This window comes from Magnolia sinica, chromosome 13 (genome assembly GCF_029962835.1).
Source record: "Magnolia sinica isolate HGM2019 chromosome 13, MsV1, whole genome shotgun sequence".
NCBI classification, from domain to species: Eukaryota; Viridiplantae; Streptophyta; class Magnoliopsida; order Magnoliales; family Magnoliaceae; genus Magnolia; species Magnolia sinica.
In genome coordinates this window covers 22,666,956-22,688,501 of record NC_080585.1, presented here as the reverse complement: position 1 = coordinate 22,688,501, position 21,546 = coordinate 22,666,956, and the positions used below count along the sequence as shown (strand labels likewise).

At 40.1% G+C, this 21,546-nt stretch overlaps 1 protein-coding gene across 3 annotated transcripts in view; it reads left to right on the top strand.

Moving 5' to 3' along the window:
• Positions 1-399: 399 nt before the first annotated feature.
• Positions 400-21,546, top strand: part of LOC131223226 (uncharacterized) — a 37,583-nt gene continuing 16,436 nt past the window's right edge. For 2 of the 3 annotated variants that reach the window (XM_058218554.1, XM_058218553.1), the window contains exon 1: positions 15,338-15,386. In XM_058218554.1, the coding sequence (XP_058074537.1) occupies positions 15,353-15,386 (34 nt within the window). In that variant the 5' untranslated portion in view covers positions 15,338-15,352. Of the gene's footprint in view, positions 523-15,337; positions 15,387-21,546 lie in introns of those variants that run through there. The other variant, XM_058218555.1, reaches the window with a different exon arrangement.

Below are 21,546 nucleotides of genomic sequence, written 5' to 3'. Positions count from 1 at the left end.
CATTCAACTCATGTGGGCCACACCATAAGAAACAATGTGGATGGCATCGCCCATGATAGAAGCCTTTATGGGCCATACCGTCGTTTATATAACATCTAGGCCGTTCAAAAGGAGATAAACATAATATGTATCAAAATTATAGAAATTATTCTGATCCATAAGTTAGGTGGACCACAATGAATGAATTTAATGATTTTAGCCGTGATTTTATATTGTTACTCTGTCATATCACAGATAAGTTATGGATCAATCTGACATGTCTACTTGAAAATGAGATGAATCAACCGATAGTCGGAGTGGATTTCATATAGACATTAGATTGGGCCCCACAAATCTCTGGTGTTCTACACGCTTTCTACAGGGCACCGTATCCAATCAAAACCCTACGTTCCACATGGACTTGGAGTGTCCCACTGGCGCTTCTGGCAGTGCCGTTTTTGCTCTGAGCCAAGGTTGTAGTTTTGCTAAGGATTCAAAGACGAGAGAGAGAGAGAGAGAGAGCGTCAAAATCAATGGCCGCAAGTGAGTCACGATTTCTGCTTCTTTCTTCTCAAATTTTCACTTTCAGTGCTATTGGATTCTCGTTATAGAAAACAAATACTAATCCTTTTTAAATTCTTTCTTCCTTTTTTTTTTTTTTTTTCTTAATTATATATTTTTGAACTCTGAGGTTTGAATATCACACATTTTGGTTCATGTGCCTGTTGAAATTGGATTTTGGTATTTCTCTGCAAAACCCAATTCTTGAAATTCCTATTTGAATGTTGGTGTTTTGGGATTTACAGGCATGGATTTCTAGATTTGGGTTTACAACACACACATATGCATGCATGTATGCATGTTTGTATGCTTGATTGTATGTGTATCTAATGGTGGGTGGTATTGTTGGTGTTTGTTCTTATACATATAGGTGATTGTCTCGCATGTTGAAATGTTGTATTGGAATTCACTTGTATGGAATCCTGAACTTTGGGCTTATACGCAATACGTCTGTGCGTATGCTTGTATGCGTATATGCATGTATTTATATATCTGTCTGTGTATATGATACCGGATTGTGTTGTTTCTATTGTCGTTTATTATTCTAATCTTGATTTTTTTTTTTTATTCCATATAGGTGTTTATATATCATGTTAAAGTGAGGATATTTGTACTTCCATGAATTACCCTCTTTTTGAATTAAGAACCAAGTGTTGTTGTTTTGGATTTGTGGGCATGAGATTGTAGAATTAATCATTAGTCATCATTTGGGTTCCTTTTTTTTTTTTTTTTTGAGCTTCTTGTCTTTTTGTGGGCGGTTCCCAGAAAAGATCATCTTTTTGTTTCTGTTCTCTCTCTATTTCATGGTGGTAGAAGAAACTAATCTTATCATTTCCTATATGCAAGCTCAATTTCACATCGATTTTTATGTTTTCATTGAAGAGCCCCCTCTTTTCGCAATTGAATGTTGAGGTTTGTTGTGTTGGAAGTTGTGGGTATGTGAGTCAGCATTCGAGTTTTTGTTTTCCTTTCTTTCTTCTTCATTTTCCTTTCTAACTGAGAGTTGCAGAAAATAGTGCTTAATGGTCTATTTGGTGTCCACCCCAAACATATCTCAGTGTGTGTTTATGATGAGTGCTGCTTCAGCAAGCTATCTGTCATTTAGCCAAGATATATTATTTTTTAAAAAGGTTTTTTTTTTTCACACGCACACACACCCCCACACACTCATGCTAGTGGAATTCCACCACCTACGGGTACTCGAACCCTTGACTGGGGAGTTGAAACTCCTGAGAGTCATTTAGCCAAGATATGATGATGGGAAAAACTTAAAAAGAAAATTTTATTATATTTTAAAATGATATTTATCTAGATAATGGAGCCCTATCTAATGTATTGTCATTTGGATGCCCATCAGTGGTTGTCTCGCCCAATTATATATATGTTTGTGGCAGACACCAAATAATGCAAATAGAATAAAAATAAACTGAAACTAATTGCAAAACTGAGAATTGCCTATTAGATTTAGGATCAAACCCTCTCATAGATAAATACCCAAATGCATTGATAGAGAGAAGAAGAAAAAGACAGGTATCAAGGCCAACGGTCCTCTAGCCTTTATGCTAGAGATCACACAAACCCCTCTCCAACTCTTCTGCTATAGGAAACCTTTCAGTAAATTCTAATTGGAGAAAGAGCTCATAAAGTTGTTCCCATATGCAAGCCCATGTGGCCCTATTTATTGGCTTTACTAATTCATCTATTTTGAACATGCCTTTATACTATATGTCCCTATTTCGTTGCCCTGGGTCGGTTATTCTTTGGATGGATAAGCTTATGAGGGAGTTTTTGTGGCAGGGGCCTTCCTCCGGTGGAAAACTCCCTTTGCTCAACTAGAACAAGGTCCGTGCCCCTTACTCAAAAGGGGGTGCGGGGATCAAGCATCTAGATCTCGTGAATGAAGCCCTATTGGGTAAATGGGCGTGGCATTTTGAAGTGGAGGGTTCTAGTATGTGGAGATTCCTTCTAGCTGCGAAATATGGTTCGTCTCAGATGGGATGGTGGACTAAACCGTCTTCCCTTTATTGCTCCTCTCCTCTATGGAAAGCAATTGCCGGGTGCATCAAGGTCTTCCTTTGTGTGGGTTTTTCGGTTGGGGATGGGGGTAAGGACTAGGTTTTAGGAGGACTCCAGGTGTGGTGAGTCCTCCCTTAGGTCCTCTTTTCCGTCTTGGCTTCGCTTTGTACTGGGGTGGACATTGCGGTGGCTAATTGCTTTTCAAGTTTAGGTGAGGAAGGGATTTGGCTTCCCCCTTTTAGGTGAGATCCGAGGGATTTTGAAATAGATTATTTGGTTAAGCTTCTTTCCCATTTGCAGGGGTTTGTGCTTCTCCGGGAGAGGAGGATTCACTGCTTTGGAAGCTTGGGAGCTCTGGAGTGTTCTCCATGCGGTCTTTCTACAATTATCTTTCTCAGCCAGATATGCCCGACAACAATAGTCATACGAGCTCAGTATGGGCTTATGGGGCCCCCTCAAAGGTCGCAGCCTTCGTGTGGTTGGCATGAAAAAATCGGATTCCAAGGGTTGATAATCTTCCAAAGAGGGGCATGGTTCTGCCTACTGTGTGTCTAGTATGCTCAGGAGGCGGAACATGTTGACCATTTGTTCCTTTAGTGCCCGTTTTCCTCGTCCATTTGGTTTTGCATCTTTGCCCTTGTGGATATCTCTTGGGTGATGCTCCTTCTGTTGTCGACTTTTTTCTATTCCTGGCATGCTAGCAATGGAGGGAAGTTCGACAAGAAGAAATGGAGATTAGCTCTCCTTGCTACTCTATGGTCAACCATCTGGGGAGAAACGAATAATTGCTATTTTTGTAACAAGAGTTTGTCCTTGTTTGGGGTGTTAGATAGGGTTAAGATGTTCTTGAGGGATTGGGTGCCCTAGAGGCCTTTCCAGCTTGCGTGCTGTTATTCTTGTTGTATTCTAGTTTTGTTTTTTTCTTTCTTTAAGTTATAGGCTTCTCTCTCTCTCTCCCTCTCTCTTCCTTTTCTTTTCTCCTATAGTTTTGCTTTGTCTATGCTTGATAAATTGCTTCATCTTTCAAAAAAAAAGAAGAAAAAGGTGTAGAATTCTTATTGAATATTGCTATTCCTAATATAAATACAACTTGGACTTTCCAAAAGAACAAAGAAACAAATAAGGAGATTGAAACCAAAAACAAAAAGAAAAGAAACTAAACCAAGGAAGCTTCTTTACAAATAGGTAGGATTAGAATTGTTGCCACTTTTATTTTAGTTTGGGCCTCTTTTTGTGCACACATGTGGAATGGGGTGCAATTGTATCAACAAACATATGACAAGTCACCATGTCTTCTTTTTTCTTTTTTCTTTTTTTTTTTGGGGGGGGGGGGGGTTAGAAAATTAACCTTTTAAAAGAGTGCCACATGGTGAACATGGTGGAATTTTTCAGTGAAACTTCAGGACATGCCTAAATACATATATTTACATATTCAGGAATGAAAAATTTGCAAAAAGAATGCATTAAATTAGAAGTTTCCATTTAATGGGGGCCAAAAAGCATGCGTTGTCGTAAGAAATCACTCGAATAGTAATCAAAATGAGTTTATATAATATAAATGCAAGCTTACAAGAATTAAGACATGCAAAAGTAAATGAATTGAAAAAAAATACACATTTCTGGCCATGTTTCATCCCCACATAGAGTGACGAGGTGGCTCGTAATCATTGTCCGGATCCCGTGGCAGTTGAGAGTAGTACTGTTGCCCAACATGTTGGCAGTACTATTCCCAGGTGATCCTCTGCTCGTACCAATTGAGGAACTCTCTTATGTACCTTTGATACCCATCATCCCTAAACTGTACGAGTATGCCTAGACGTGGGAATTGTATGACATATATCGACGGCATTTCCTGAGTAGGACACTGAGGGAACAGATCAAGTCCAACCCCGACTCCTTAATAGTATTGCTGCTAGTCATACGGGTACCTCGAATATCCTTCTATCAAAGGGTCATGACTCGAAAAACTATCTTCCGGCTGCCTGTATCCATGGGTAGATGAGTGTGACTGAATGTCAGAGCTGTCATGGCCATACCCGTGATATCCCCCATGAGCATAAGGTGGGATAGAGGTGGAGCTCCCCTGATCTGAACTTATGTCCATAGATGACAAGCTGCGTGTGAAAGCATCGGCTGCAGCACGTCCGGCTTTCTTCTTCGAACGACGCTCGAACATATATGTGGGCTCCGATGCTCTCGCCCTGGATGGTGGACGAGATCCATGGTCCATGTCCTGAGTGGCATGGTCAAAGCTCTGCTCCCCAGTGAACTGGCCAACAGATCGTTGGCTCTGAGCCGTCGTGTACCCCCCACCATTGCTACCCCCACCCCCACCCCCACTAGTACCACCTATACTAGTGTCGGTGCCTTCGTCCCCTCCCTCATCACCGTCGTCATCATCGTCATCGTCGTCGTCACTGTCCCCAGAACCAGTGTCGAGTGGGGGTTGAGTCTCATCATTATCGTCACTCACTACGACTTGATGATGGGGAGGGGGCCATGAAGATGCTCCTCACCCTCATTGGAACGTGCCGAACTCCTTACCAAAGAATCAAAGGAGTGTATCCGCCTTCTGTTCAATTACTACCTGATCGACATCGATACCCAGAGCCGCTGCTCCCTTGGCTACCTGTGGAGCAGGGCTTCCCTCCGCATCATCTAAATCAACTGATTTGACCCACTCATAAAGTGGGTCCTCATCATCATCACCTATCTGTGCCATGTTACCTATAGACAACAGGTCCAGTGGGTCCTGATTTTCCTCTATGTCTCGGTCTACCCGCAATTGCCTCTCTCTTAACTTCATATTATAGGTGGCAGTAAACGAGCTTTTGCAGCTTCTCATATGTCAGCCTGTTCCTCTCGCTGGTATGTATGAGTGACCATGTGCTCCAATTCCTCTCACACGGTGAGGAGGATACAGTTTGTGCAAGAACACGGACTGCCAATAATTGCAGTGCGGGCTTGTCGACTCCGTACATCGCCCACCACTCACCTATATATCTATGATGAGCTTGTTTTAGTTTGAAGTTTAAACGAAAAATGCAATTACCTAATTATGTTACCATACTCACATGGCATCATCGTTTCAGTCGATGCTTTTGCTAGTGTGGATGAGAACTTACCCCTCGCATCCCTTAACCGCAATACGGATTCACATGTCATTATTTTTAATCACCTATATTTCTAGAGGCTATAAGGAAGAAAATTTATTGCATTACCTGGTTACCGAAATCTGCTTGCGATGTCGATTCTGGGAACAGTCGTTCGAACGCCTTGTGGACGGCCATCGTCAAATCTTGATTCTCATGAAGCCGGCGTTTATAATGAAATTTGGGATTCAGGTAGTATGCTGAAACTCAAATATTAGCTACTCAGTTGTATTAACATGTAAACAAAAGTGATGCTTAAAGTACCCAGTTGTATTAACAAACTTATCGGCTTGGTGGAGTGGATACTCGAGAGTCCCGGTCCATCGATGATCGATGATATTGATCACCCACTGATACGAACTGGGGATTGCAGTCATTATCCTCTCTTTTATAATTCTCATAAGCTCATACATTGACCCCATCGAAGGCCACATCTCATTATCTACAGCTCGTAGGACCTTGTACATTGGATGTAGGAAGGAAACGGTGTTATGAACTTTCTCCCAGAAGGAATCGGAAAGCACCATATTCGAACAGGTCTTTGCATCCTCAGTCTTCCTCAGATTCCACTCCATGTATTTCTCGGATCTGAACAAATTTTTCAGACCCACGCGGTGCCTGTATAAGCTGTCGAGTGCAATGAGGTTCGTGGCGAACTGTGTCGCGCCTGGTCTAACGATATCCCCTCCACAACACTCACGCACTGCAGCCAACAACCATGAGTGATTGTATATAAAGTTTGTCATTCTTCTCGCATTTTGGATAGTCTTCTTGACAGAATCCCTCTGGCCTATCTCCTTGAGCATTAAATCAATGCAGTGTGCCGCACACGGGGTCCAATAGATATTGAACTTCTTTATCAATTTCTTCCCCTCCTTAATGAACGCACTGCCATTGTCCGTCACAACTTGGATAACATTCTGGGACCCAACATCTCTAATCACTCCTTTTAGGAGAGCATATATATATTCGTGATCTTTTATTCTGGCCGATGCATCAATGGATTTGAGGAAAACCGGTTGTCCTCTACAGTATACTATGAAATTGATAATGGACAATTTTGTGAGTCCCGTCCACCCATCACATATGATTGTCACCCCGTATTGCTTCCAGTTCGGCTTGAGTCCACGTACCCAAGCCTGCATCTCCTCGTGCTCCTGATCGAGGTAGACGCCAAGAATCTCCTGTGGCGTGGGAGGCTTTACGCCTGGCTCGGCACGCTGCACCTCCGCAATCATATTTTTGAACTGAGGATTGGCTGTTGCATTTGCTAGTACATGGCTCGAGATGAACCACCTAGATATAGCGCCACCCACTTTCTCCCTGAGCCCCTTGCTCCACATATTTTTTTAATATTTTTTTATTAACGCCTGCGATGGGTGCATCTGGGACACGAGCGCTTTGCGTGTGTTGTAGGCCATGCCTGCTGCCTCCCTCAAAATGTCTGCTACTCCCACCAGCCTTATGTCAGGACGTCCCAAACGACGGCCTACTCTCATCAATCCGTCTTCTTTACTCCCCCTCCCACTCTGAAGCCCGAGACTCACGAATTACTTGTCTAAAATCACTCATTTCTTGAGCCGTAACACAGTCATCGGGGTATGCGATCACCTCATTGTCGTCATCATCATGCTCGTCGATAGCACCTAGGCCCCGTCAAGTGCCTCGTAGCTCCTCCCTCATATCTCTCTCTCAATCATTCTGCTGCAACTTGCGTGACTTCGCTTCAGTCAACACTCTTCTCATCTCCTCTCTCACTGGCCTTGTTACACTTGGACAGTCTTTCACATTCTTGTATCCCCCTGCCAAATGTTCCTTTAGCCTAGACACTCCCCCACTCCGTATCACTTTGCCACAATAGTTGCATATGGCTCCATATTTATCCCCTCCACTAGCCGTCCATGTTTCCACCCAATGTCCCTTGCTCCTCCTTTTCCCGATCCAGACGACATTTTGCTCCCTAGTAGTATACAAATTTGCAATAATCGACAAAAAAAAAGTTGCATCGGCTCGTATTTAGTGTAATAAGCCTAAATCATTTCAAGGGCTAAGATGTTAGATCAAATCAAAATTTCACATAAGTTACAATTGAGGAAAGAGTTTGCAGATTGCATACTGAGTAAACTTTATGGGGCTTATTGTGATTTATACATACAAAATGATGGGTCCATGTAAATAAAGGGTGGATGTTATCTCCCAACTTGTTCCCTCTGGTGTAGCCCATTTAATTAATTGATTATCCTGATTTTTTGAAAATTTGGAGTAAAATTCACAGTTTCATAGGATGGACGGGTTGGATTTTACTTTATGAATGCATGTGCATGTGCGGCCCCAACCTCATCCACGACAGTGCGGTCTTGATTGTGGGGCCCACCTTGATGTATTTATTCTATATCCACGCCGCTCATCTGTTTTTGTATTTAATTATAGAGTACTGGATAAAAATGAAACATAAATTTGGGCCAATCCAGACCATCCATATCGCTAGTCCCACTAGAAACAGAGCATGGATCGAAAACAACACGGATAAGATGATCCTAAGTGGCCAATCGGATGGATAAAATGACAATGGTCCCATTTAGAAATTCAATGGGGAAGATTAAATGGTTTAAAAATCTTTCCATTGCTGTGATTTTCAAGCTATGATCCGTCTAAAATGGACCCATGATTTGGATAGATGGACAGCATGGATGAAACACATTCATCATGGTGGGACTGGGGCCCACAGATCAGTGACCACCAGCCAATGGCTGGTGGCAGGGGGCGTAGCCAATCCGTTTCCTTTGGCTGGGGGCGGATTAGATACTGACAAGGCAGTAGCCAAATCGCTACTGAAGTGATGTCACTAAGCTCTGTGGACCCCGCCATGATGCGTGTGTTGTATCCATACCGTCCAACCATTTGTAAAGATGGCTTTATGGCATGATAAAAGGAATGAGATAGATCTAAAGTTCAAGTGGACCCACCGCAGAAAACTGTGGGATCAGTCACACCCACTGTTGAAACATTTATAAGGCCCACCATTATGTATTTTTTAGATCTAACCTCTTCATAAGTTAACGTAGAGATAGATGACGTGAAAACAAAAATATAAGCTTGATCGGAAACTTCTGTGGCCCCTAAGAAGTTTTGAACTGTGGATCACTATCCCCACTTCTGGGGCCCACTGTGATGTTTGTGAAAAATCCTCCCCGTCGATCCGTTTTGTGAGTTCATTTTAGGACATGATGCCAAAAATGAACCGTATCTAAAACTCAAGTGAACCCAGGAAGGTTTCGACGGTATGGATGGCATCTAAACATCACTGTTGAACCCAGGAAGGTTTCAATGGTAGGAATTTCCCAAACCACATTTTCCTTTAGTACGGCTCACTTGAGCTTTGGATACCGTTCATTTTTTAAAACGAGTACTAAAATGAAATCACAAAACGGATGGACGGAGAGGATTTCTCACAACTATCACAGTGGGCCCCACTTGAGCTTGCAGCGCAGGAACAGTGGGAAAGGCTTCCGCAGGAAATCCGCATACCTGATCCATGCGCTGCGGAGAGGGATTTGGCTACTCCCCTGCCGTGCTCTGTGGGCCCCACCACGAGGAATGTGTTTCATCCATGCCGTCCATCTATTTTTATAGATAATTTTATGATATGAGAAAAAAAAAGAGGTACAATTGGACCACATTACAAGAAACAGTGTTGAATGAACTTTGACCATTAAAAACTTTCTGGGGGCCATAAAGGTTTTGGAAAAACCTAATCTTTGTTTTTTCCCTTCATCTGAGTCTTTATAAGCTTATTAACAGATTGGATGTCAAATAAACAGTATAGTGGGCCTTAGGAGGATTTAAATGGTGGATATCCAATCACTACTGTTTTCCCGTGGTGTGGTCCACCTGAGATTTGGATCTAACTCATTTTTTGGATAAAGCTCTAAAATAATATTTCAAAATTAATGGATAGCATGGATACAACAAATGCACCATGGTGGGGCCCACGGAGCACCGACCTGCACCCGCCGTGGTGGGGTCTTTTTAACACCGTCAAAGTGATGCAACCAAGTGAGCTTGCACCTTCAAAGCTCACCTGTGGGGTCCACCGTGATTTATGTATTTTATCCACTCCGTCCATCCATTTTAACAGATAATTTTAGGTCTTAAGCCTAAAAACGAAGTATATCCAAACCTCAAATAGACCACACCATAGGAAACAGTATGAATTGAACATTTACCGTTGAAAATATCTTGGGGGCCACAAAAGTTTTGGATCAAACTTCTATTTGTTTTTTCCCTTCATCCATGTCTGTGTGATCTTATGAACAGGTTGGATGAGAAATAAACATCACTGTGGGCCCTAGAAAAGTTTTAACGGTGGAAGTCATTATTCAAACTGTTTCCAATGGAGTGGTCCACTTCATCGTTTGGTACGCTTAAATTTTGGTCTCAACCCCTAAAATAATATGAAAAAACGGATGGACCGCATGGATAGACCAGATACATTCTCTGTGCGCCCAACAGAGTGTACTCGTATGATAAGAGCGTACTGAGTAACCAAGTACGCAATGCCATTCACGCCGCCCAATCCCCAAATTGCGATAAAAACCCCCAAAATCCTCTCCCCTTCTAAAAATTTCAAAATTTTATCTCCTTCCCACTGATTTCTCCGGATTTTCAACTCGAAAATCCATCTCCCTCATCCCAAATATAAAAAAAACCTCTAATTTCGAACAAGATCTCGGCCCGCTGGCGGAATCGAGACGTTGCAGAGGATTTTTGGACGAAAAAAAAGGAATTTTTGGGGTTGAATCTTACCGGAAATGCTGATCTGCACTCAACAGCAGCTGAATTCGCGTCTTCCTCCAAATCCGGGCAAAAAAAGGGTATTTCTTATGTTTTTTGTGATTTTCTCGCTGACAACCACCCCTTTTATTTGATAGCTGCAGTTCTCACCCGTGGTTGGTGGGAACAGGGAAATATCGGCGCCCTTTTGAAAATACCGATAATATCAACGAGATTCCAGCAAAACCTGGAAGCGAAACGAAATAATGGGGTTTCGGTGTCGCTGCACTGGTGACACCGATATTATCGGCGATATTTCGATAATATCGCCGATATTTTGAACACTGACAGTAAATGGCCTGTAATGCATCTAGTTTTGGAAAGATTGGTGGGTGTGCAAGAGATCACTTCTCTTGGCGTTTCCACCGCTAGCTTGGTACCATGGTACTTTCCCGCCATTAATTTGGCATTTTTTTTCCATCTATGTTCTCGTTGAAAAACTTAACTAAAATAACCCAGTATCTCCCCCGCACTTCCAAACCTTTATTGGTATACCATCTGGACCAAGGGCCTTTCCTATTTTCCTCTTTCTCAAAGCTTCTTTCACTTTAGATATTCTAATCCTATGAAATTATCTATGGATTCCGATGTCATTTGAGTTTATGGTTCTTTCTATCTCTATGCTCTTAGAGTGATGTTCATTTAACAAGTTTTGAAAATAGCTTCTCCACCTTTCACTAATCTCATTGTACTTGACTACTACCCTTTGGTCATTGCTCTCAATGCATTTAACATGATGTAGGTCCTTACTCTTCCTCTCTCATTTTTGCAAGTTTGAAGACATCTTTCTCACCTTTTCTTGTCCACAATGTATTGTAAAGAGCATTATAAGCCTTTAGTTTAGCCTCAGTACTTTCTTAGTAATCTTTTTGGCATTTCTATATTGTTTAAGATTTTCATGGTTTCTAGTCTCTTGGCTTTTCCCTCTAGATACTCCTAAAACATCTTTTGCCATTTTCCTAATGCACGCAACCATCTCATTCGACATAATGTCTACTTCTTCCTCGACATTCTACTTCCCTTCTTCCATCAATTTATTTTTGTAATATTGTTCTTTTCCTTTTAAATTCCACTACCTAATGTTGGGACACCTATTAATTCCATTCCCTTTCTTCCATATCCTAATGTAAACATCCATAACCCTTCACCTATGTTGTGCGGTCAAACTCTCTCTAGTTATCACCTTGTAGTCGTTAGTCGTTATATATTGGCCCTTTTGTCTTCCTAAGTAGAAAGAAATCTATTTTCTTGTATATGATCCAATTTTGAAAGTTATTAAATGTTTCTCTCTTTTTAAAGTATTATGTTTGCTAGAGCTAGATTATTAGATTATATACCATAGCAAAATCAAGGATGGTTCCTCCATCTCATTTCTTCTCCCAAAACCATATCCTCGATGTACCCTCCCATATCTTTTGCTTTCTTTTCTTACGTGACTGTTTATTGTACAAGTATCCTCCCTACTGTTAGGAATTTCATTTCTAGCCCATCCATATCCTCCCAAAATTGTCTCTTGATTCTATCCTTTAAACATATGCACTAATAACATTTATTATCTCCTCCTAACAAAAGTTTTATTAATTAGATCCTATCACTTACTCTCTTAACATTTATAATTATATCCTTTAAATCTTTATTTACCACTATCCCTATCTCTCTCTCTTTTTTTTTTTTTCTTTTTTTTTCTTTCTTTTTTTTATTTTATTTTATTTTATTTTTATTTTATTTTATTGCCCTTTCCATATACAAAAGCTTATATGCATCAATTTCTTTAGTTTTGGCTCTCTTCTACTTGGTCTATTCAACAATAGCTATGTTAACTCTCCTTCATTTCACTGTATCTACGAACTCCATTCTCTTACATGTCAATGTTCCTATATTCCATGTGGCAAGACAAATTCTATTATTCAGAACTAGCTCTTTTACCCTCATGCGTCCAAAATGGCACGGGGACCCTTACTTCTTACAACAACCGGTTGTTATTTTAGTGCATCGCTTCTAGGGACACCCTAGCCAACCCTTATCCATTTTTCATTGCACTTAGGTTTCGGTACAGTGCATTGCTTACGTGGAACGCCCTAGCATGAGTTTGGAATGTCATATTGTTTGGATTCATGTTGTAAGTCATGGCAATGAGAGCAAAAAACTCCCACAGGCGCAATATAGTTTATTCATAGGTTGATTACAATCAAGTGCTATCTAATATTCTATTATATAGGCTGATTATAATCAAGAAGTTATTGCACATTATATCCGAATCATCTGATAACTAAACAACAACGGTGAGGATTATATCCAAATCAATGTTTCAAATATTGTTATTGCACATGATATTGCACCTTTGGGAAACTCAAAATATTACAAACACTACGAATAATAGTTTTTCATTGTGTAGGGGACAACTTTGAGATGTTGGCCATAGATGATGTGATTATGTTGAAAATGAGTTTATATCATTCAAATATTGTACAAGTAACAAAATACAAATTGTTTCATTGCTAATATATTTAAAAAGAATGAAAAGAAGCATTTTTTCTTACCCGTAGCGTTTTGGTCCCTCTTTGACTGCGCTTTCTCACCAAATCCAAGTTTTTATGTTAGATGGGTTATTTGGGTTTAGGACATAGAGGGGATTTTTGCTTTTGCTTTTAATGGCATTTCTATAATTAGGAAACTTTCATAATATGAAAGAAGGAGAGGGGGTTTGTGAACCCTAACTTCGGCCCATTCTCTTCTTTGTACATTCTCCTCTCTTCTCTTCTCTCTTCTCTTCTCTATTCCATCTCTATTTCCACTATTTAACATGGTATCAAAGCTTTGTCCATTTTTATCGTTCTCCTCTAAATCGTCTTATTTTTTTCTTTTCTAAATCGTCTTATCCTCTGGTGTCTCTTATCGTGCTTGTGCTGAAAATTTTGAAAAAAACTTGTGGTTTTTTATTTTTATTTTTATTTTTTGTTTCTTTTGTGTCGGGCCTTTTGTAATGGTTCGTGTGTGCGCGGGGGAATGAGGACACTGGCTTCTTGAATCATATCACCTCATGTGTGATCGTTGCAAACTTGTCAACTATTTGTCCATGTTGGATGCTATGTTCATGATTATATTTCTTCATGGCCGGTTGGAAGAAGTGGACATGTGGGTTGATTCTTTCGTTTGAGGTGACGTGTGCATTGCGTAGACTATTCAAGTGTGGTGCTTATCGATTGTATTAGGTTAGCCTATGTTTGTGCTTGTTAGGTACTCTGTTTTTATTTGTTATGGAGATAAAATAGAGACCAGAATTTGGATTTACAAACCAATATGTTTTCTAGGAGTTTAGGTAACCTCTATTAAGTTAAATGGGACAAATTTTGAGATGAGCATGATAACAAATTTTGAGATAACCTTATATTTAGTTAAATTTTATAGTGGTCTAAGTCAATCCAAGTTTTTCTCATGACTAAGAGAAAATTGAAATTTTTGACCATAGAGAATCCTGATGAAGAATCTAGTACTTATGATCAGTGGATCCATGAAAACCCCAAATTATGACCTGGTTATGGAATAGTATTAAACCTTCCATAAGTGCAAATGTCATCTTTCTGGATATGACCAAGGAAGTGTTGGATGCTCTATTGGAGATATATTCATTTGATAAAAATATCTCTCGTACTTATAAGTTACATGAAAAAATTTTCAAGCTCCAACAAGGAGATAAATCGTTGGGTGAATACCATCACAAACTCAAAGGAATGTGGAAAGAGTTGAATGTATATCAATGTCTGGCTATTGATTTGGAGAAACTACTCGACAACTTAAAGAGTTTTGAGTAATCAAGTTCTTATTTGGGTTGAAACGCGAATATGAATTGGTTTATGCACAGATTTTGGGTGTAAAGATTTGCCATCTTTAAATGAGGTATTTGCATGCCTCCAACGTGTCTCTTTGGACTCTACAATTGGAGCCAATGGCAACTTGGTTCTAGCATCGTTCTTTGGTTGGGAACGCAGTAATGGCCATGGTGGAAGAGGTGCTCGTGGTGACATGGGAGGTAACCGTTGTAGAGGTCGCGGACCTTGAAAGTGCACACATTGTGGGCTCTCCAATCATTCTATTGAAAAATGTTAGGACCTCCATGGGAAGCTTGCATGGGTTAATCAAGCTTCCTATGCCGGAGAGAGCAGCAATCCCCCTTTGGCTAATTCTACATCTATTGCTCCACAGACAGGTGTCGGTGAGATGGTTATTCTGACTCAAGAAGTATATTGCAAGTTACTGAGCATTGTATAGTATGTTCCTACTACTTCTGCACCTACTTCGACCCCTACGGCTACATCGTGACATTAGAAATGGCTTGTTTAGGATACAAGTCTCATACTCCATGGGTAATTAACTCTAGAGGTTTTGATCATCTGATAGGTCAATCTCGTGTGTTTTCGTCTATTGATGGCTCATTAACAGGCTCTTCTGTCACTTTGGTAGACAGTACCTAATCCAAAGTATTTGGAATGAGTATCGTTCATACAAGTCCATCCCTTTCATTATCTTTTCTTTTATTTGTTCCAAAATTTCGTTTAAGCCTTCTGTCTATTAACAAACTTAACAATTCCCTTGACTGTTGCGTCACTTCATATCCTTCACATTGTGTTTTCCAGTACCTAAAGACGAAAAAGAATATTGGTGGAAGACATGAGCATGATGGGTTGTGCTACCTTGATTGTGACGTTGTGGGTGTAACGGCACAAAAAGACATCTTAGCTTATCAATGACACCACCATCTCAAACATTCATCAATAAAGATTGTTAAGGATGTCATTCTTTCATTGTCGTCAATGTCATATCTAGAGTGTGATGTGTGTGAGTTGAGTAAGCATCATTGTGTTATTTTTCCACCACATGTTAATAAGCGCCGTTTAGTTCCTTTTTCCGTAGTTCATTTAGATGTTTGGAGTCTAATTAAAATATCTAGTAGGTATGGATTTAAGTATTTTGTTACATTTGTTGATGATTGTTCGAGAATGAGATGGCTTTCTTTAATAAAAGGTGGATTTAAATTATTTTATATTTTTAAGACTTTCTACATGAAAGTGCAAAATTAGTTTAATTATAAAGTGTATGTATTTTGGTCTGATAATGCTAAGGAGTATATGTCCCAAGCTTTTAGTCAAATTTTTTTTTTTCAAAATGAGAATCCTACACCAAATATCATGCGCACACGATCAAAGAAAAAGAACAAAAAAACCACCATGGTTACTTGAATCGTGGGTTGACATGCTTGGCTGTTGAAGCAACATTTACCCTTCATTGAAAAAGAAAAGAAAAGAAAAGAAAAGAAAAAACCCACCAAGGTTACTTGAATTGTGGGTTGCTTCAATAGATGGTATGGGAACAGGTGCATATGTACATTACTTCCCCCATTGTGTGGCAAACTAGAGTAGGATCATTTGGGTTGCTCCAGTACATACGCCAAGTATATACAACATAATTCTTTCTCTCTCTATACATATATATGTATGTATGCATGTATGTATATTCAAATTATCCATAATCTGGTTCGCGGGATTTAGAATAGAAAATGTAGGGGCTTGGCAATTTGGGTTAACATTGGACAACACCATCAATCTCGTCGTATTGTAGAATTTTGCTTTATCTTTTTTTTTTTTTTTTCCTGTATTTGTTAAAATCTACTTCTTTCGTAGCTAGATGAACTGTTGCTTTTGTTCATAGATGAAGTTATGCACACTTATGTAACAAAGACCACTTAACAAAGATCCTTCCACAATATAGCTAGTGCTCAGGCTAGATGCAACAAGTGGACTAGCACTGAAGTGGGGGATGAAAGACTTGAAGAGAAAGATAAGGTTTGCAATGCGATAGTTCGGTTCTACAAAGAATTGCTGACTGACGAAGGTTGGAAGAAGCCTATTTTGGATAACTTGCAATTTAGTACTTAGACGTGGACTCGCTTAAGAAGCTGTTCTCCAAAGACGAAGTCAAGAAATGATGAGGACATGTACTACCTAATCTTGATGGATTGGGTTGATGTACTTTCCTAGGAATTTTTGGATGGATTAGAACGTGGAAAGCAGCCCAAATATCTTCCATAATGGGCCAAATCCGTAGACCCATCAATGGACTATGCATTGTCGCACCCATGGTACAATTTTGGGTCCACAAAGGGGTCTTTTGGTTGCATTCCTCTTAAGTTACTATTATTTGGTTATTTTTGGACGGATTTTTATTTATTTTTGCTTTGCTTATGTCTCACTTAAGTAGATGGGGGTATTTTTTGTCTTTTTTTTAATTTATAATTATAATATGGCTGAGATTATAACATTTAGTTCATAGTTTATGCTTGATGTGAGGCCCAAATTGCTGCTAGGGCTTTTCTTTTGTTTCCCTTCATATAAAAACTTAAAAACTTAATAAACACAAAATGTCTACAAGTTTTTGGTCATTTTTTATTCTTATTTATAAGCCTTGGGCTAGAGTTTGTGCAATTGCATGCTTTTCACGAGTGAGGCGTATGATGTAGGCCATCAAAACTGATAAGAGCTTTGATTATTCTTTGGTTATTGCATTGTTTTTTTCCCTTTCTTTTCAAGTGGAAGAATCTCTATTCTTGGATTGGGTGTGTTTGGCATGATTTTGTCCTAGGGTTTGATATAACTGCATGCGGTTGACGATCTTCATTTGTTAGCTATACTAAGAAAGTTGTGGATGCTTTGGGTAGGGTTAATGCACTGGGGCTTGATAGATTTTTGTTAGCATTTGTTTTTTCCAGATGTGCTGGGAGTGTTAAGGGAGATTTGGTGGATTTTATAAGGAGTTTTATAATCAGAGAAGGCTTTCGAAGGAAATAGGGGCCTCTTTCATTTAGTTAATTCCGAAGGTGTCGGGAGCAAAAACTTTGAAAGAATATCACCCCATTAGTTTATTTGGAAGTATCTACAAAATTCTTGTTAAGGTGCTAGCTACGAGGTTCAAAGGGTTGTTAGTAGGTATAATCTCCAAGTTTCAAGGGGTTTTTATCGAGGGCAGGTAAATTCTTGATAGCACCTTAATAGCTCATGAGTACATTGATTTCAGGTTTAAGGAAGGTTTGGAAGGAGTGGTTTGCAAATTAAATATTGGGAAAGCTTATTATCACGTGGAGTGGGGTTTTTTTTTGGATTGCATGCTTGAAAGGATTGGATGTGGGGCGAAGTTGAGGGGGTGGGTAAAGGAGTGTATTAGTTTTACCAGGTTCTTAGTTTTGAAAAATAGGTTGCCAAAAGGTTCTTCCAAAGTTCGTGAGGGATTGAGCAAGGGTACTCTCTCTCTCTCTCTCTCTCTCTCTCTCTCTCTCTCTCTCTCTCTCTCTTCTTGGTGATAGCCAAAGCTTTAGGCAAAATTCTGGAATGCGGGCGAGAAGTTGGTATCTTTTGCGGCTTTCATGTCAATAGGATGAGCTACCCGATATCCCACCTTTAGTTCGTCGATGATATAATTCCTTTTTGGATGCTAATGCAGGTATGGTGGAAAAGTTGATGATGGTTATTCGGTACTGTGAAGTTGTGTCAGGGTTGAAGCTCAATATTGCTAAGAGCATGATGTTGGGTGTCTGTTTGCCTAGGGAGGAGCTGTTAGAGTTGGCTACAATAATTTATTAATATTATTATTTTTAAGATGAGTTTATTAACATAAGCCAAAGCCAAAAGAATTACAAATCATACATTCGTACCCAAATTGAGGAAAACTAAAGCTTCCTGGAATTACATTTGAGAAGGATTTTGGAGAATTGCATAGCATAGGATTTACCTACCACTTGGGATCCACACAGCATTTTGGAGAAGGATTTTACTAAGAATTGCCTTGAGTTTTCTTTTATCTAGATTATTTTGTCTTTTTGTGCCTAGTGGTAGGTAAATCTCAATCTTTCTAAGAATCGCCTTGAGGTGGCCTTCTGAATCTCAATCTTTCTAATAGCCTAAAAAAATTCATCGGTCTCCTCATCTGAGAGGTTCCTATGACACGGGGGGCACTAAACCACCTCTTCACCTACAATTGAAAATATCCATGCCACCACTATATTAGCCTTCGTTGCAATTCTGTCTAACCATGGAAATTTTTCCTTGGCCTTTTCCCCGATCCAAATGTCCTCCCAAAATCGAATGCTCTCCCCATCCCCCCAAGAGAAATCCATTCGGTTCATAAATTTTGATATCATCGAATTCATGCTCTTCTAGACCTGAAACCACTTCGAAGCAAAGTGATTATCTTTCTTAAATTGTCCACCTCTCCTTCATCCGCTTCACAGAAGAGGATCGTATCATTTGCATATTGTAAGTGAGATATTTGAATATCTGACTTGCTCACCTGAAAACCTGTGATTAAACCTACTTGTAAGCCTTTATTTAGCATCTTACTTGGAGACTCTGCCACCACTACAAACAAATTAGGGGGAGAGTGGATCTCCTTGGCGAATTCCTCGGGAGTATGGGGATCCATTTACATCACTAAAAATTTGGCTGATTTAACACATACTTGTATGCATTGCCTCCACTTCTGCCCCGAAACCCAATCTTTCCAGAATGTAGTCTAGAAACGCCCATTCCACATGATCATACGCCTTTTCAATATCCAGCCTCACAACTACACCATTCTTTCCTTCTCTATGACGAGCATTAACACATTCATCTGCAATTAAAGCACTGTCTGAAATCTGCCTTCCTACCACAATGTCTCTTGGGATTTTGAAATCACATCTCTGCTAAAACCATTTGCATTCTGGTCACCATTATCTTTGCTAGAATTTTATATCAATCCCCTAGCAAATTGATCAGTCTAAAATCTTTCAATCCTTTTGCACCTCCTTTTTTTGAGAATCAGAACAATGAAGGCCACACCAAGTTCTGAAGTAATCTGGTTATTGTTATGAAATTCTTTAATGAACATCATTAAATAATTCGTTACTACTAAAACCTCTGCTAAAATGCTCTCGGAAAGCCATCCGGGCCTGGAGCTTTATCACCACCTAACTCATCCATTGTCACTTAACCTCTTCTTTGGAAAATGGTTAATGGTCTTTCTAACGAATTGAACTGCAAGTTGTCAAGTTCCGACCTCTCCCATCCTTCCCTTGTTAACAGGTTCTTGTAGGGATTAACAATGGACAGATGTACCTTGGATTTTTCCTCTATTCTTCCCCCCTCTACTTTCACACTCAAAATCTTATTGGTTCTAGCCTTGACACTAGCCACTGCATGGAAATACTTTGCTTTTTTGTCCCCAACTTTGAGCCATGTTGTCCTAGACCGCTGTCTTTACTTAATTTCTCGCTCCCTCAATCGAGCATTGTATGTAGCCTTGTAATATCCCTTGTGATGCTTTCTTCTTCAGATAATGCCTAGCTTTCCTCTAATGTCTAGAATCTGTATCTCATTTAGGAAGGAGTCCATTTTTGCTTCCCGCTGCCCGAGAACTTCTTTCTTCCATGCCTGGAGCTTAACCTTAAGCATCTTGAGTTTCCAGAATAGAAAAAATCCCACGAAACTCTCTACCATGAAAGATGCCCACCATTCTTCTATCAGTTTTGAAAAACCTTCCGACCATGACAGTTCGAATCTGAAAGGGCGCATTCCTTTGTTTGGATGTGAGGTGGGTGATTTTTCTTCCTCTTATCTTAGTTTTCTTCTTTGTATAGACAAACCAGCAAAACACTTGCGGGATGTGGTAGTGGAAAAGGAGGCTAGCTAGGTGGAAGAACCAGTATTTATCACTTGGGGGGGCCATATCCCTCTCATCAAAGCAGCTTTATTAAATTTGTCTCTGTACTTTATGTCATTATTTCGACGCCCTTAGTTTGCTTCTTTGTATAGACAAACCAGCAAAACATTTGTGGGATGTAGTGGAAAGGAGGCTAGCTAGGTGGAAGAACCGGTATTTATCACTTGCAGGCCATATCACTCTCATCAAAGCAGCTTTATTAAATTTTTATGTGTACTTTCTGTCATTATTTCGATGCCCGAAGTCAATTATGGGGAGACTTAAAAAGTTGATGCAAGACTTTTTGTGGCAAGGGACGGCATGCACAAATAAGTTTCATTTGCTAAGCTAGGGGGAGGTGCGTAAATGTTATGATGGAGGTGCTGGAACTAGAGATTTGGGGGTGATGAATAGGGCATTGCTGGGTAAGTGGTTATGGAAATGTGGGACAGAGGAAGGTGCATTCTGGAGGGATATAGTCACTAGCAAATATGGTTGTAGTGAAGGTGGATGGTACACTAAGGATTCCTCTATGTATAGGGCCTCGGCGATTTGGAAAGGGATTGTTTCTGTAAAGCCATGCTTTAGTGAAGGGGTTGGTTTTGTGTTTGGGGATGGGGAGAATATTCAGTTTTGGAAAGATGTGTAGATTGGGAGGAATCTTTGCGATTGTTATTCTCGAGAATTGCTTGTATATTTGCGGACCGAGATATCTTAGCAACGCTACTTCTTGGTTTGTGGCGACTCTGTCGATTATTTCTTTTGGATTATGAGGTGGTAGAATTGGCTTTGATGCTAAACCACATAAACTTATGTTGCCTAGTTAGTGGGGAAAGGCACATTATGATATGGTGAAGGGATAAATCTAGGTGCTTCCCTATGCTTTCATTTTATACGATGATCCATAAACAAGGGATGGGCGAGGAATTAAAAAAATACTAAGCATGTTTGGTCCTATGGTGTTTTCTTGAAGATTGCAACCTTCTCTTAGCTAGTTGGAAGGGGAAGGGTGTTGATAGCGGATAATCTCTAGAAATGGGGGATGGTGCTTCCAAACGCTTGCTTGATGTGCATGGCTAGCTTTGAGTCGATCGATCATCTCTTCCTCCACTGCTCGTTTGTTATTAAGATGTGGAATAACTTCTTATCCAAGTTTAATGTCTATTGGGCTTCATTGAGCTCTGTTGGTTACTTTCTTGTGGGTTGGTGATGGAGACATCACGCGCCCACGTGCACGCACGCCACCCCCTACGCATGTACGAAAGGAGAGGGAGGGCCC